Source organism: Neoarius graeffei, chromosome 11 (genome assembly GCF_027579695.1).
Source record: "Neoarius graeffei isolate fNeoGra1 chromosome 11, fNeoGra1.pri, whole genome shotgun sequence".
Classification (NCBI taxonomy): Eukaryota; Metazoa; Chordata; class Actinopteri; order Siluriformes; family Ariidae; genus Neoarius; species Neoarius graeffei.
Window position 1 is genome coordinate 79,264,504 of NC_083579.1, and position 15,059 is coordinate 79,279,562.

The window sequence follows — 15,059 nt, forward strand, 5'->3', positions numbered from 1 at the left end:
ATGCAGCCATAATGCTATAATTGATGCAGTATGTGGTTTGGCATTGTCATGTTGGAAAATGCAAGGTCTTCCCTGAAAGAGACGTCGTCTGGATGGGAGCATATGTTGCTCTAGAACCTGGATATACCTTTCAGCATTGATGGTGTCTTTCCAGATGTGTAAGCTGCCCATGCTACACGCACTAATGCAACCCCATACCATCAGAGATGCAGGCTTCTGAACTGAGCGCTGATAACAACTCGGGTCGTCATTCTCCTCTTTAGTCTGAATGACCCAGCGTCCCTGATTTCCATAAAGAACTTCAAATTTTGATTTGTCTGACCACAGTCATAGTCCATTTTAAATGAGCCTTGGCCCAGAGAAGACGTCTGCGCTTCTGGATCATGTTTAGATACGGCTTCTTCTTTGAACTATAGAGTTTTAGCTGGCAACGGTGGATGGCATGGTGAATTGTGTTCACAGATAATGTTCTTTGGAAATATTCCTGAGCCCATTTTGTGATTTCCAATACAGAAGCATGCCTGTATGGGTCATTCCATGCCAAATCAACAAGAGGTTATGCTCGACCATCTCAGATTTCAATGAAATTTGGAGGGCTCAGAGATACTATTAAAAGAAGTTAATCCCCAAAACTTGAGCTTCCTATCACCAATAGTTTCAGAGATACAGGCATTTGAATTTTTCAATTTTTTTGTTTTTTGCTCAAAACATACATATTTCAAAGTGCAATGTAATCTTTATTATGCAAGATAGAAACCTAAAATTTTGCACAGAGAGACTCAATGTCTTGTACTACAAGCTTCAACTTAGAATTTCAATGGTCATTGTATATTAAACGGTGATTTTAACAAGGAAATTAAAAAGACAAATTTGTATTTTTTTGCATTTTTAACTCATTCTGGAAGCTTGCCTGTGGCAGTAATGCTTAAACTAAGAATGTTATTCAAATCTACACAGAAATATCTACCAATTTCAGTTTTACCAAGTCTCCACTATTCCTAGTTTGTCTGTAATAGGGTTTTGAAATTCGCCGATTTCTAAAACATGCCATTTTCAGTAGCAAGAAATCCAATGTGGGATAGGAGTTAGGAACTTGTAAATTTTTTTCAGTAATCCCCAAGACCCATATTTTATATTTCCAAATTTTTGTTCTGTGTCTCTCAAGTATTTTTAAACTACAAGGGTTTAAAAAAATCCATTTTCACCAAATTCGAATTTTTGATATATTTTCATATAACTGATATTTGAGGGTTAATAAATGCTTCAATAAGGCTCAAGTAGGTTAGGAGACATGTTTCTTCCTCAATTTTAAATAAAATTTCAATTAATGCTCAGTATTAATTATTTGTAAATTGATTTTAATCTAAGACTGTGTAACATTAGCAATCAATGACCAGCTATTGTGTACCAGTCAACAGCCAGCCTTATCAATATCAACACAGCACAATAGGTGACCTTTGATACCAGAACAGGTGACTCATATCTTATAGTTTTAGAGTCTGTAAACTGCATACTTGTTCAGATAACATTATATTGCTTGGATTATATTAAATACATTGAATACAGAGCACTGAGAAAATTTACCAATGTTATTAACTGAATGTGTTTCTTTGCAAGGATTGGATATTTTGAATAGTTGACTAGGGAATTTAAGTGTAGTTGCTTTCAATTTGAGATCAGTATAAATGAGTTTGTTCTTAGACATCTAGAAATGGCTGAACTTCCTCCCTGTTCTATAGGAATTGGACTAAAGAAAGATTCTGACTGCCATAAACTAACATACAACAGAAATTGTAAGTTAAATACACTCTCTCAGTAGGTCACTCAGGTCCTTACACTCACCCATTTTTCCTGCTTCCAACACATCAACTTCAAGAACTGACTGTTCTCTTGCTGCCTAATATATCCCACCCCTTGATAGGTGCCATTGTAATGAGATAATCATGTTATTCACTTCTTCACCTGTCAGTGTTTTTAATGTTATGGCTGACTGTGGGATTATCACAATTTGGCTCTTGTCAGGGTCACTCAGGTCCTTACACTCACCCATTTTTTCTGCTTCCAACACATCAACTTCAAGAACTGACTGTTCTCTTGCTGCCTAATATATCCCACCCCTTGATCATGTTATTCACTTCTTCACCTGTCAGTGTTTTTAATGTTATGGCTGACTGGTGTATATACACATTGTGTGTGTGTGTGTGTGTGTGTGTGTGTAAAATATATATTAATACTTGGAGTATCAGTTTGAGCAAACTATTAAGTCAGTGTAACACTTCTCTGACTTTGGTGGAACAGAGGAACTGGAAGCAGGCTTCAGAACAGGTGTGTTCTTTTTATTTTAACACTTTTCAGTGATTTATAATGACAAATACATTAAATGTGACGGGATGTCACAGCTCTCTCTCTCTCATTCCTGACTGTCTGAAAGACACACTGAGACACAGGTTAATAGACAGCCAGTAATTTGATACAGGTGCACCTCATCACATGTTACCTGCTGGTTCAACCTGCCTCCTCGCCGTTCACAGCCGACACTCGACCACGCCCCCACTGCCACAGTCAGTACTTAGTAACACCCTCTTTAGACATCACAGCTTGCAAAAGCTTTTTATCTAGCCAGCGAGGTGTCTTTCTATTCTTGTTTAGTGAATTTTCACCCATTCTGACTGACAAAATGTTTCTAGTTCTGTCATAGTCTAGAACCACCTTGCATGTTAACCTTGAGCATGCATGTTAGGGAACTATGAAAGCCATTCCCAGAGCTCCAATGTTTTGATATCTTTTTATAACCTTTCTCTGCTTTGTAAGCATGTTGAGTCTTAGCACAAGTTTTCAAGATCCAGAAAATGTATGAAGTTCTAGAATCGTTATTCTCATTTACAACTGTTGATCTCCCGAAAGAGTCTTAATGAGTCAATTAAGGATTAATGATTTAATTAAGTCCTGAAACTTTAAAACAGGAAGGGTGTTCAAAATTTTGAAGATGCACCAATTACTGTTCTACTTTAATGTTTTTGTTTTCAAATTTTTGAAGTTCATCAAATATTAAGTAACAGTGTTATAATCTTTGTAGAATTTTTTTTTACTTACTGTTGTGGTTGGGTTTATTTCTTTACACTCCAAAAATCAAGAGAATACGTAATTTGGCTAAAGGTGCCCACGCCTTTCCATAGAGCTGTAGATTTTATTTTATCTTTGCAAATAAAAAGCAAAGTCTATCAGATTTCATTTCACAAGTAAGTATACATGAAAGTGACTGATTGTACGTGTCCAAGTTGATTAAAAAGAGTAGACTAATGTGGCTACCATACACATTCTGATTTGCCATGTGGGAATTCTTAGAGTTCTTATTGTTATTAGCATATTTGATGGTTCACTTTTATTGAATGGGTTTAATCCAAACCTCACTAACTCAGAAACATGGAGGCCTATGAAAATTGTGAACGTAGACCTGTTGGGTTCTGTCAGGGGAGAATTCGGAAATAAAAACTTTGTCAACATTAATATTACTGTATGCATTTGACAACCCCAATTCCAAAAAAGTTGGGACGCTGTGTAAACTGTAAATAAAAACAGAATGTGAAGATTTGCAAATCATGGAAACCCGATATTTCATTGAAAATAGTACAAAGACAACATCAAATGTTGAAACTGAGAAATTTTATTGTTTTTTGAAAAATATATGCTCATTTTGAATTTGATGTCAGCAACATGTTTTAAAATAGTTGGGACAGGGGCGTGTTTACGACTGTGTTGCATCACCTCTACTTTTAACAACACTCTGTAAACGTTTGGGAACTGAGGAGACCAATTGCTGTAGTTTTGAAAGAGAAATGTTGTTTCATTCTTGCCTGATATACAATTTCAGTTGTTCAACAGTTCGGGGTCTCACATCTTTGTCATATTTTGCGCTTCATAGTGTACCAAATGTTTTAAATGGGAGACAGGTCTGGATTGCAGCAGGACAGTTTAGCACCTGGACTCTCTTCCTACGGAGCCATGCAGTTTTAATATGTACAAAAAGCGGTTTGGTCTTGCTGAAAGAAAGAAAGAAAGAAAGAAAGAAAGAAAGAAAGAAAGAAAGAAAGAAAGAAAGACTTCCCTGAAAAAGATTTTGTCTGGATGGCAGCATATTGCTCTGAAACGTGTTTATATCATTCAGCATTAATGATGCCTTCCCAGATGTACAAGCTACCCATGTCATGTGCACTAATGCCCCTTCATACCATCACAGATGCTGCTTTTGAGCTGTGCACTGATAACAAGCCGGATGGTCCCTCTCCTCTTTAGCCTGGAGGACGTGGGGTCCATGATTTCTAAAAAGAATTTCTACTTTTGATTTGTCAGACCTTGGGACAGTTTTCCACTTCACCTCAGTCCATCATAAAAGAGCTTGGGCCAAGAGAAGGGGGCGGGGTTTCTGGATATTGTTTATATCTGGTTTTAACTTGCATTTGTGGATGCAGTAATGAAGTGTTTTCACAGACAATGGTTTTCTGAAGTGTTCCTGAGCCCATACAGTGATTTCCACTACAGACGCGTGTCTGCTTTTAATGCAGTGTCTCCTGAGGGCCTGAAGATCACAGGCATCCAATGTCAGTTTTCAGCCTTGTTTCTTGCATACAGAGATTTCTCCAGATTCTCTGAATCTTTTAATGATATAATATTATAGACCATAGATGATGTGATCCCCAAATTCTTTTCAATTTTACATTGAGGAACGTTATTCTTAAATTGTTGCACTGTTTGCCCATGCAGTCTTTCACAGAGCACTGAACCCCCCACCACCACCACCCATCTTTACTTCTGAGAGACTCCGGCTCTCTGGGATGCTCTTTTTATACCCAATCATGTTACTGACCTGTTGCTAACTAACCAAATTAGGGTTTTGTTTCTTTTTTTTTAGCAGAACACAACTTTTTCAGTCTTTTGTTGCCCGTCCCAATTTTTCTGAAACATGTTGCTTACATCAAATTCAAAATGAGCATATGTTTTTCAGAAAACAATAAAATTTCTCGCCCTGTGATGACCTGGCGACTTGTCCAGGGTGTACCCCGCCTTTCGCCCGTAGTCAGCTGGGATAGGCTCCAGCTTGCCTGCGACCCTGTAGAAGGATAAAGCGGCTAGAGATAATGAGATGAGATGAGATGAGATGAGATGAGATGAGATAAAATTTCTCAGTTTCAACATTTGATATGTTGTCTTTGTACAACCCCAATTCCAAAAAAGTTGGGACGCTGTGTAAAACGTAAAGAAGAACAGAATGTGAAGATCTGCAAATAATGAAAATGCTATATTTCTTTGAAAGTAGTACAAAGACAACTTATCCAATGTTGAAACTGAGAAAGCTTTCAGAGCAGGCCATGTCACTGTAGGGATAGATAGATAGATAGATAGATAGATAGATAGATAGATAGATAGATAGATAGATAGATAGATAGATAGATAGATAGATAGATAGATACTAATTCTTTGTGCCACTCTATATTTTATTAGCAAAGCATCTACTCCCTTGTAGTAGTTCTCTCATTTTTCATTTATTAATAACACACATCACAACCACATTATTATAAATATATAATTTTTTGTTAAATTTATTTATTTTTTTTACATTTATGCCATATTTTCCTCCATCCCATAGAAATTACACCTTGTTTAAAAGGACAGTAAGATTAGCTACAAACACTTGGTTTCTGTTTTAGGAAAGTGCTGCGTTTGTGTCAAGATTTGAGGTTGTGTTTCCTGGAACAACTTCCTGTTGATTTTCAAGTCGTGATGTTATTGTACAGACTGCAGTATCCTCTTTGAATTAGTCATGAAGATGTTTTCTCCCACCTGTAAAATAATTGAATAGATTTGCTTCAATCATTATTTGATAATGTAATTCTATCAATATGGTTTATGAGCTATTTTATTTAATGTAAGATTTCTGTTTATACTACCTATAAGTCTTTAAAAGAATGTCTCATAAAAAGTAGGACGTATTTAACAAGAAGTTAATGGAAATGAAGCGTCCCTGATACTTGCTTCATAATTATCTTGCATTGTTCACACCTTTAAACCAGAGGATAGCTGGCATTTGTGGCAATGCCACACTGGTTATTCTTGTTTCTTGACATCTTGATGTAGCCCTGATCACCCCAGTCAAGACCCCAGCTGTGAAATGCAAGTTTAAAGTTAGTGTATAATTTAGTGTTTGATGTCGACCCACAGTTTACAGTTTACATCCTTTGTGCTTCACATATGAAATGTAATCAATAATTTGAGAAACTTAATAAATTGGACGTGCTGTCTAATATGTGATTTGTTGTGTTTTGTTTTTCTTTACCTGTTCTTGACCAGCCAGTAATCCTGTCCATCATCAGTGCCATAACCAACAGCCAGGACACCATGATCCAGTTCAGTGCTGCTACAGTACGGTTCATAATAGACACCTAAATCCATTGAAGCAATCATTTTTTTTAAAATGAGTAAGTAGTTTTGTAATTGGTAAACAAATGATTAAAGGAAACACTGATGTCTTGGAAAATTCATCGAACTGCCTCAAGTTCATAAATACAACTACCATGCATTCATACTGCATCATTTAATAATGAAAGTCTGAGACTCACCTGAGTCGTAGAGCATGAAAGACACCTGGCTTGCGTCTATGGCGACAGAAATGGGTCCGATGGTGGCCACAGCTTCCTGTAGAGCTTTCTCATCTCCACTCTTTATGTCCTTATAGCCAGTGCAGTTGGCTCCAACAGTGGCTGGATTATATCTGCAAGGCATGTCCTGTTGAGAGTGAGACAGAGATGAGAGAATTCACTTTTTTAAAGATCTAACAAAGACCAAAAGGATCCAATATTTCTGTTCCAGTTTTATCTAAAGGGCAGGGCCAAACAAAGTTTGAAGCTGTTCATATTACTTCGTTTCAGTTTTCCACTCACCTCGGCCTCATAGGGGTAGGAATCCTCAGTGTCCAGTCCTCCATTTTCTTTCACATATTCAAAGGCCCAGTTCATCCAGCCACCATCACAGCCCTCGTTACCAAATGATTGAGAGCAGTCCACCAGCTGCTGCTCACTGAGTGACACTAGTTTTGCAGTTTTCTTGAATACCTGACCCTCCAGTGCCCCTGTCTGAGAGAGGACAGATGGAAGCAGAATGGAGAACAAATGACTGTCTTGTGAAAGACATCATACGTTTAGAAGATGACAAATGGAGATGAAGTTCAGGATGAGGAGCATCCTAGAATCACAAGTGTTGCCAGGCAAAACAAACCTTGCCTGGCAGCACTTATTTTATACCAATATGTTGATAATGGTAATATTTCTCAATCATCAGCTGTCCTGTTATAGTCCTATGAAAATCCATGACCTTGAGTTTGACATTTCAGAGTCATTCAAGGTCAAAGGTCATGGTGCCAAATGAAAGCCCATATGGCACTTCTGAGAAGTTGATAATGGTAAATACCTGTCTACCATCAACCGTTTTCAAGTTACAGCCCTCTGAAAATCTGTGACCCTGAGTTTGACCTTTCAAGGTCACGCAAGGTCAAAGATCATGGTGCCATATGAAAGGCCATATGGGAGTTCCTATATTCTCATAATAGTAAACATCTGTCTATCGGCAACCGTTTTTGAGTTATAATGGAAAATGTTATTTTGACCGAAAGATTAACCTTTTCAGTGACCTTGACCTTCACCTTGACCCTATTACCTCCAAAATTTAATCAGGTAAGCTATGGAACATTGCCCACCTACCCTGAAAATTTGAAGTCAATTGGTGCAACCGTCTAGACGCTAGACTGTTAACAGACACACATAAACAAACAAACAGCACTGATTACAATACCTCACCCCGCTTACTCCATCACGGGCGAGGTAATTAACTTCTTCCTCCTTGTCCAGCAATATTGCTCGGTCGGGGTTCATGTGGACCTTATTGATCCACATGTCATATTAATTGGAGCATAGTTTTACACGGATGCCCTTCCTGCTGCAGCCCTCCTATTTCTGGGCTTGGGAAACAACGATTCACACCTATGGGCAATTTAGAGTAGCCAGTTAGCCTAACTGCATGTCTTTGGGAGGAAACCCACGCAGACACGGAGAGAACATGCAAACTCCACACAGAAAGGTCCCTGTCGGCCACTGGGCTCAAACCCAGAACCTTCTTGCTGTGAGGCAACTGTGCGAACCACTACACCATCGTGCCACCCTCATAGAATTATTATTAACTCTTGGAATTAAAGGCTCAATGAAATTGTACTGAAAATTGTCTTGTACTGAATGAAAATTTCTTGCTAGATAATAAGTAGTGGGCGGCACAGTGGTGTAGTGGTTAGCGCTATCGCCTCACAGCAAGAAGGTCCGGGTTCGAGCCCCGTGGCCGGCGAGGGCCTTTCTGTGCAGAGTTTGCATGTTCTCCCCGTGTCCGCGTGGGTTTCCTCCGGGTGCTCCGGTTTCCCCCACAGTCCAAAGACATGCAGGTTAGGTTAACTGGTGACTCTAAATTGAGCGTAGGTGTGAATGTGAGTGTGAATGGTTGTCTATGTCTATGTGTCAGCCCTGTGATGACCTGGCGACTTGTCCAGGGTGTTCCCCCCCTTTCGCCCATAGTCAGCTGGGATAGGCTCCAGCTTGCCTGCGACCCTGTAGAACAGGATAAAGTGGCTAGAGATAATGAGATGAGATGAGATGAGATAATAATTAGTTCAAGCTTTCCTGTTCCTCCTTACCGCACTGAAGGCCCAGCAAGAGCCACACTGTTGCTGGTTTTTAACAGGAGTCACATAGCCCTTTTCCCTCCAGTCCACAGTATCTGGCATAACAGCTCCTCCTGCCTGTCGGAGGAAGGTAGATGCACTGTGTCTCTTGGCCCTGTTGAAGGATCCCAGGCAGCCCTTGAACACAAACTGTCTGTACTCCTGGTTAGTCTGTTAGACAGAGAAATGATGGGGGGTGATTACTGCATTTCACTTTGAAGGACATACACAGACATCAGGCCAAGCAAGGATGATACAGAAGACATACAAAAGATTTCTTTTTTTGTTTGTTTTTGTTTTAATTACCATGTCTGCAAAGTAGTTCATTCCGAGTCTGTAACTCTTAATGCCCTGGTCAGAGAGGATGTTGTGTACCAGGACCAGCTTGCGATTTTCCAGCCATGTATTCTTACGCTGAGACTCCTCCTCCACAGACATATAGATCTTACCTAGGAGAAAAACATACACTATTTTAAAAGGTGCAAAAATTCAATTGGCAGATGCTGAAGTTAAAAATATTCTGCAAAATTGAATTGACAAAGAATTGTTTTGTTTCATGTTCTTTCAGATTATTATGAAATAAGTATTATATACTGTAGATTTTCAAACCAGTGGTCAGGACCACCCACAATTGTGCTCTCTCGCAACATGTCTAAACAAAACAATTATGAACTTGATATGTGTGGTGTAGATGTGTTCGGAGATCAGAGAGAATGGTGAAGCTTGGAGAGTCTGAAGGTCAGTTTGGAGAACAATAAACACTCTATAGTGTGTAAAGGTAAAATTAACAATATCAACACATTATTTGGAATGGAGACAAAGAACATTTCTCTGCAAAATGTTTATTAATTAATGTATATTTTTAATTAAAATAAAGACCTTGTGGTGTCGTCTATTTTCGGATTTACTAATTGACATTACAGTCAGTGAAAATACTCCAAAATGTCATGGCAACATTATTAAAATAAATAATCAATTCAATTTAAACACCCCCCACCCCCTTTTCATTTTATTTATTTATTTATTTTTGTAAATTGTACCTAAATTGTAGAATTTGGAACTATTTCAAACAAACTGTAAAAATGAAAAGTGAATATTTATTAGTTAAATACATTTAAATTGTTTGGCACTTAAATTTTTTTTCCCATTATATTCAAAACCAGTAAAGTAATATAAATCTGTAGGACTCTATGAATCACCACACACACACACACACACACACACACACACACACACACACACACAGACTTGTGGCATCGATTAATACCAAAATGATATGTGTCGCAGTACACAGATAAAGTTCTTTAACCCATTTAAACTCACAGGAAACGATATCAATTCCAAATTTACATTCTTTACAATTGTGAGTAAATACCTTTCTTGTGTAGTTTTTCTATTAATATGCTTTAAGGTTTAGAACTTTCCAACTAAATACTGAAATGAGAGTCAGTGAAAGCATGCTTTTGTTCTCACAAGCATGTAGTAAATGCTTTATTTCTAAAATTCAGATAAGTGTAACCATTTATAAAATTTAGTGGCTTGAATTTTACATTATTAAACCCCAGTAAATAGGTTTGAAATTAGTTGATCCCATTCACATAAAATTCAGAATCATCTTTCATGTTTTTTATTATTTTTAAAAATCATTTTTAAGGTGTACTCTGTATATTACTGTTTATTAATCCAACTAGAAATATTTTATGCTCTCAGGCCACAGTTTAAGAAAGTTTCTTACCAAACTTCAGTTTCCAGGCACGAAACTCCAAGTCCTCCAGAGAGACGCTGGCTGCACTGGCCAGAGCCACAAGAGCCGTGACAACAAGCAAAACCTTCATTCTGCAAAGGCTGAGAAGATAAATGGTCTGTGTTTGTGGTGAAAAGACAATTTGAACTAAATACCATTAGCTTTTTCCATTCTCCTAAATCTTACTTCTCAAAGTTACTCATATCCTTTTCCACTCGTTCACTGGTTTCACTTTGTTCAGATCATCACAAATAGGAAATACAAAAGTGAAACCAACAGTCTGCTTGAACAAGAATCATTCTATCTACATAAAACTCAGGCCAAAAAGCTAATTGACATGTGTCACCGAGGATAATATACAAGTGCGTATGTGTGTGTGTATGTGTGTGTGTGGTACATGCCTGTTTGTGTCTGTGATTGAATGAAGAGCTGCCACACTGTTCCTGAGTTTATAAACTGCTGTATTACAGGTCTGGTCAGGTGCTTGTCACACACAGCCACAAAAACTCATTTTAACTGGAATGTTATATAGCAGAAATTCCACAGTTCCACAAGGGAACTTTACAGATGACTTTCCAGAAGAAATCCTCAATAACATAACCTCAAGAAGTATTTTAGGTTTCTTCTAGAGCTGGAAACTGTGTGTGAAATTAAAAACAAAGAAATAAAAAATGTGGACGAGAGCAGCGGCTCCAATTATCGACACCTTAGGCCAAGTTTACATTAGACCGTATCTGTCTCGTTTTCTTCGCGGATGCACTGTCCGTTTACATTAAACCGCCTGGAAACGGGAATCCGCCAGGGTCCACGTATTCAATCCAGATCGTGTCAGCTCCGGTGCTGTGTAAACATTGAGATACGCGGATACGCTGTGCTGAGCTCTAGCTGGCGTCGTCATTGGACAACGTCACTGTGACATCCACCTTCCTGATTCGCTGGCGTTGGTCATGTGACGCGACTGCTGAAAAACGGCGCGGACTTCCTCCTTGTATCACCTTTCATTAAAGAGTATAAAAGTATGAAAATACTGCAAATACTGATGCAAATACTGCCCATTGTGTAGTTATGATTGTTTTTAGGCTTGCCATCCTTCCACTTGCAAGTGGTAAGTGATATGCGCTGGGATCACACACACAGCGGCTCAGTCCCGAAAACACTGCTAGTGTGCTTCACTCACGCGCTCTGTGAGCTGCGCAGGGCCGGAGTGCGCACCCTCCAGAGGGCACTCGCTGTTCAGGGTGGAGTGATTTGGAGCGCAGGATGCCTGCGGAGCCGAGCGTATCCGTGTATTGGCGTTGCTGTGTGCAGGCGAATCGTGTATTGGTGTTTCTGTGTGCACGCTAATCGTTTTAAAAACGTTAATCTGATGATCCGCTGATACGGCCTAATGTAAACATGGGCTTAATGATCTTTTGGCCGTTGCAAAAGTAGGAAAGACTTTCACTACATCAATTGTGCATGAATAATTACTCAAACTTCCACTGGAAAAAAAATGAGTTCATTCCTGATTACTTAGCGTATCAGATCACATGACACTGTTCCACAATTATCGACACCGTTGTCCACAGTTATCGACACCGTTCCACAATTATCAACATCCAGATGATTATTTTAAAACAGTCAGTATGTGTTATTAAGTTAAGAAAACATAGTTTTGATTTAAAATGTGTTTTCCATAGACTTATATTTAGTACAGGATATCTTTTATTTAAATATATCAGTGTTTGTATTTTACGTAAATGAGGAAGTAATTCTAATGTTTGTAAACAAATAAACTGATAATGTTTAACCTGCATCAGAAAATCTTTTGTTCCACTTTCTAAGTATTTTCGTAGATCACATTTTGTTAATCATTCATCGTTGTTTGTATTAATTTCTAGTTTTGTCGTTTACCAATAAATGTCAACAGGGAATCGACATTGTAACCACACGAACATCGAGGTCAAAGGTCGCATGTCATTCCTCGAACCAAAATATAAAATGTCTCCTGATATTGTAATATGTGGTAGGTATTTACAACAAACTGCAAAAAAAAATTCTGAATGGAATAGAAAAATCTGAATATTTCAAGCATGTAATTTTTTATATGCTCGGAATTTAATTCTGGTCTAATTCTATTTATTGCAATCGGATTCCAAATACTCTATAAACATTCCATTCTGTTATAAATCAGAAAAAAAATGATGAATCACAGCACTTTTATTTTTTTTAAAGTACTTCATCTACTTCAACAATGTTACACAAAGATCGATCCATAACAGTTGTAAATGTCCCTTAATCCCACAGAGTGTCAATAATTGGATTAGATTAGATAAAACTTTATTGATCCCTTTGGGAGGGTTCCCTCAGGGAAATTAAGATTCCAGCAGCATCATTACAGATAAACAGAGAAAATAAATAGAGAAAACTTCTAGATAAATTAAAATAAATTATTTACATATACAAATATGTTCCTCTGTACCCAATCAGTCCACATAACATCTGTGTCTGTATGCCTATGGTACATACCTGAATGTGTGTGTTCCTTAGGTCTTGAACCCACTTATGGATAGAGAGTAGAGTTGTTTCTGATTTATATACCATTGTATTACATCTCTCATCAGGTGTTTCTGACACACAACCACAAAACATGACTGTAGCAAGCGTTCTATGTGGGTGGAGCACAGAAGCACGGCAGGCCAGTACTGAGTTCTCAATAACTCTTTTATTATCAGCTTTTCAGTTTCGACACGTTTACTCATATGCATCAACACACACCCCACACACATATCTGTTCTGGTCTGGAGAGATTCCGCTCTGCTCTCACTCTCTTCCTTAAATAGGGCGCGGCTCCTGGGAAGACACACAAACACAGGTTAATTCACATTAGGTGTAGTGATTCTGCCACTTACCTTCCCTGACTCCGCCCTCCGGTCACAGACCGACACTTGACCACACCCCCACTGCCACATACCCCCACCGCCTGACTCAGGCCGGGCAGCCGACCAGCCCGCAGCCGACTCCCCCCCCCCCCCCCCCTTGACGGGAGAAGAAGTCCGCCATGACCATCTGCTCCCCCGGCCTGTGGACCACCTTGAAGTTAAAGGGTTGGAGTGCCAGATACCAACGGGTGATCCGTGCGTTGGCATCCTTCATGCGGTGGAGCCACTGGAGGGGCGCGTGGTCCGAGCAGAGGGTGAAAGGGCATCCCAGCAGGTAGTAATGGAGGGCAAGGACCGCTCACTTGATGGCCAGGCACTCCTTCTCTATGGTGCTGTAGCGCCCCTCACGCACTGACAGCTTTCAACTTATATACAGCACTGGGCGATCCTCCCCCTCCACCTCCTGGGACAAAACAGCCCCCAGCCCTCTGTCCGACGCGTCCGTCTGCAATATAAAAGGGAGAGAAAAGTCAGGGGAGTGTAACAGTGGCCCCCCACACAGTGCAGCCTTTACCTCAGAAAAAGCCCGCTGGCATTGCTCCGTCCACTGGACCGGATCTGGTGCCCCCTTTTTAGTGAGATCAGTCAGCAGGCTGGTGACGTCCGAATAATTAGGTATAAACCTACGATAATAGCCAGCCAGCCCCAGGAACTGTCTCACCCCCTTTTTGGTCTTGGGCCTCGGGCAGGCCGCAATTGCCGCTGTCTTGTTAATTTGGGGACGCACCTGCCCGTTGCCCAAGTGGAAGCCCAGATACCATACTTCCACCCACCCAATCACACACTTCTTGGGGTTGGCTGTGAGGCCCGCCCACCTCAGTGACCTAAGGACGGCCCTCAGATGTTGGAGGTGCCTCGGCCAGTCATTACTATAGATAATGATATCGTCGAGATAGGTGGCCGCATAGGTAGCGTGGGGGCGAAGGACCCTTTCCATCAGCTGCTGAAATGTAGCGGGTGCCCCAAACAGCCCAAAAGGAAGTGTGACAAACTGGTGTAAGCCGAACGGTGTGGAAAAGGCCGTTTTTTCTCAGGATAATGGAGTCAAGGGGATCTGCCAATAACCCTTTGTTAAATCCAGTGTCGAGTAAAAGTGAGCCGTGCCTAGTCGATCGAGCAACTCATCAATACAAGGCATTGGGTACGCGTCGAATTTAGACACTGCGTTGACTTTTCTATAGTCTACACAGAACTGGACTGACCCATAGGCCTTGGGTACCAAGACCACCGGACTGCTCCAGTCACTGTGGGACTCCTTGACAATGCTCATTTCGAGCATGGTCTCGAGTTCTTCCCGAACCACCTTTTTCTTGTGTTTGGGCAGTCTGTAAGGGCAGCTGCGCACTACCACCCCTGGGGCGTCTCAATGTGGTGTTCTATGAGGTGGGTGCGGCCAGGCAGGGGCAAGAACACGTCAGAAAATTCTGTTTGCAACTGGGCGACCTCCGCGAGCTGGGTCGGTGAGAGTTGGGCTCCACAGGGGACCGGAGCGGTGGGTGATGCCAATTTTCCCTTCTGAACCTCCGGCCCCAGCTCCGCCTTCTCAGGAACCACCGACACCAGCGCCACGGGGACCTCCTCGCTTCAACGTTTTAACAGATTGAGGTGGTATACCTGTAACGCCCCACCCCTGTCCGTT

At 40.3% G+C, this 15,059-nt stretch overlaps 1 protein-coding gene across 3 annotated transcripts; it reads right to left on the reverse strand.

Moving 5' to 3' along the window:
* Positions 1–5,561: 5,561 nt before the first annotated feature.
* Positions 5,562–13,092, reverse strand: LOC132894646 (procathepsin L-like). 3 transcript variants are annotated; one of them, XM_060934749.1, is made up of 10 exons: positions 13,008–13,074; positions 10,686–10,982; positions 10,491–10,600; positions 9,062–9,204; positions 8,729–8,926; positions 6,936–7,127; positions 6,615–6,780; positions 6,332–6,437; positions 6,031–6,159; positions 5,562–5,838 (listed from the first exon to the last, which is right to left on the reverse strand). In XM_060934749.1, the coding sequence occupies exons 2-9, from the start codon at positions 10,700–10,702 to the stop codon at positions 6,060–6,062; spliced, it is 1,032 nt and encodes a 343-aa protein (XP_060790732.1). In that variant the 5' UTR covers positions 10,703–10,982; positions 13,008–13,074; the 3' UTR covers positions 5,562–5,838; positions 6,031–6,059. The 3 variants fall into 3 exon arrangements, with proteins under 3 accessions (XP_060790732.1, XP_060790731.1, XP_060790735.1); XM_060934748.1 differs by having other exon boundaries at positions 5,564–5,838; positions 6,058–6,159; positions 13,008–13,073; XM_060934752.1 differs by lacking the exon at positions 10,686–10,982 and having other exon boundaries at positions 5,564–5,838; positions 6,058–6,159; positions 13,008–13,092.
* Between the last annotated feature and the right edge of the window lie 1,967 nt (positions 13,093–15,059).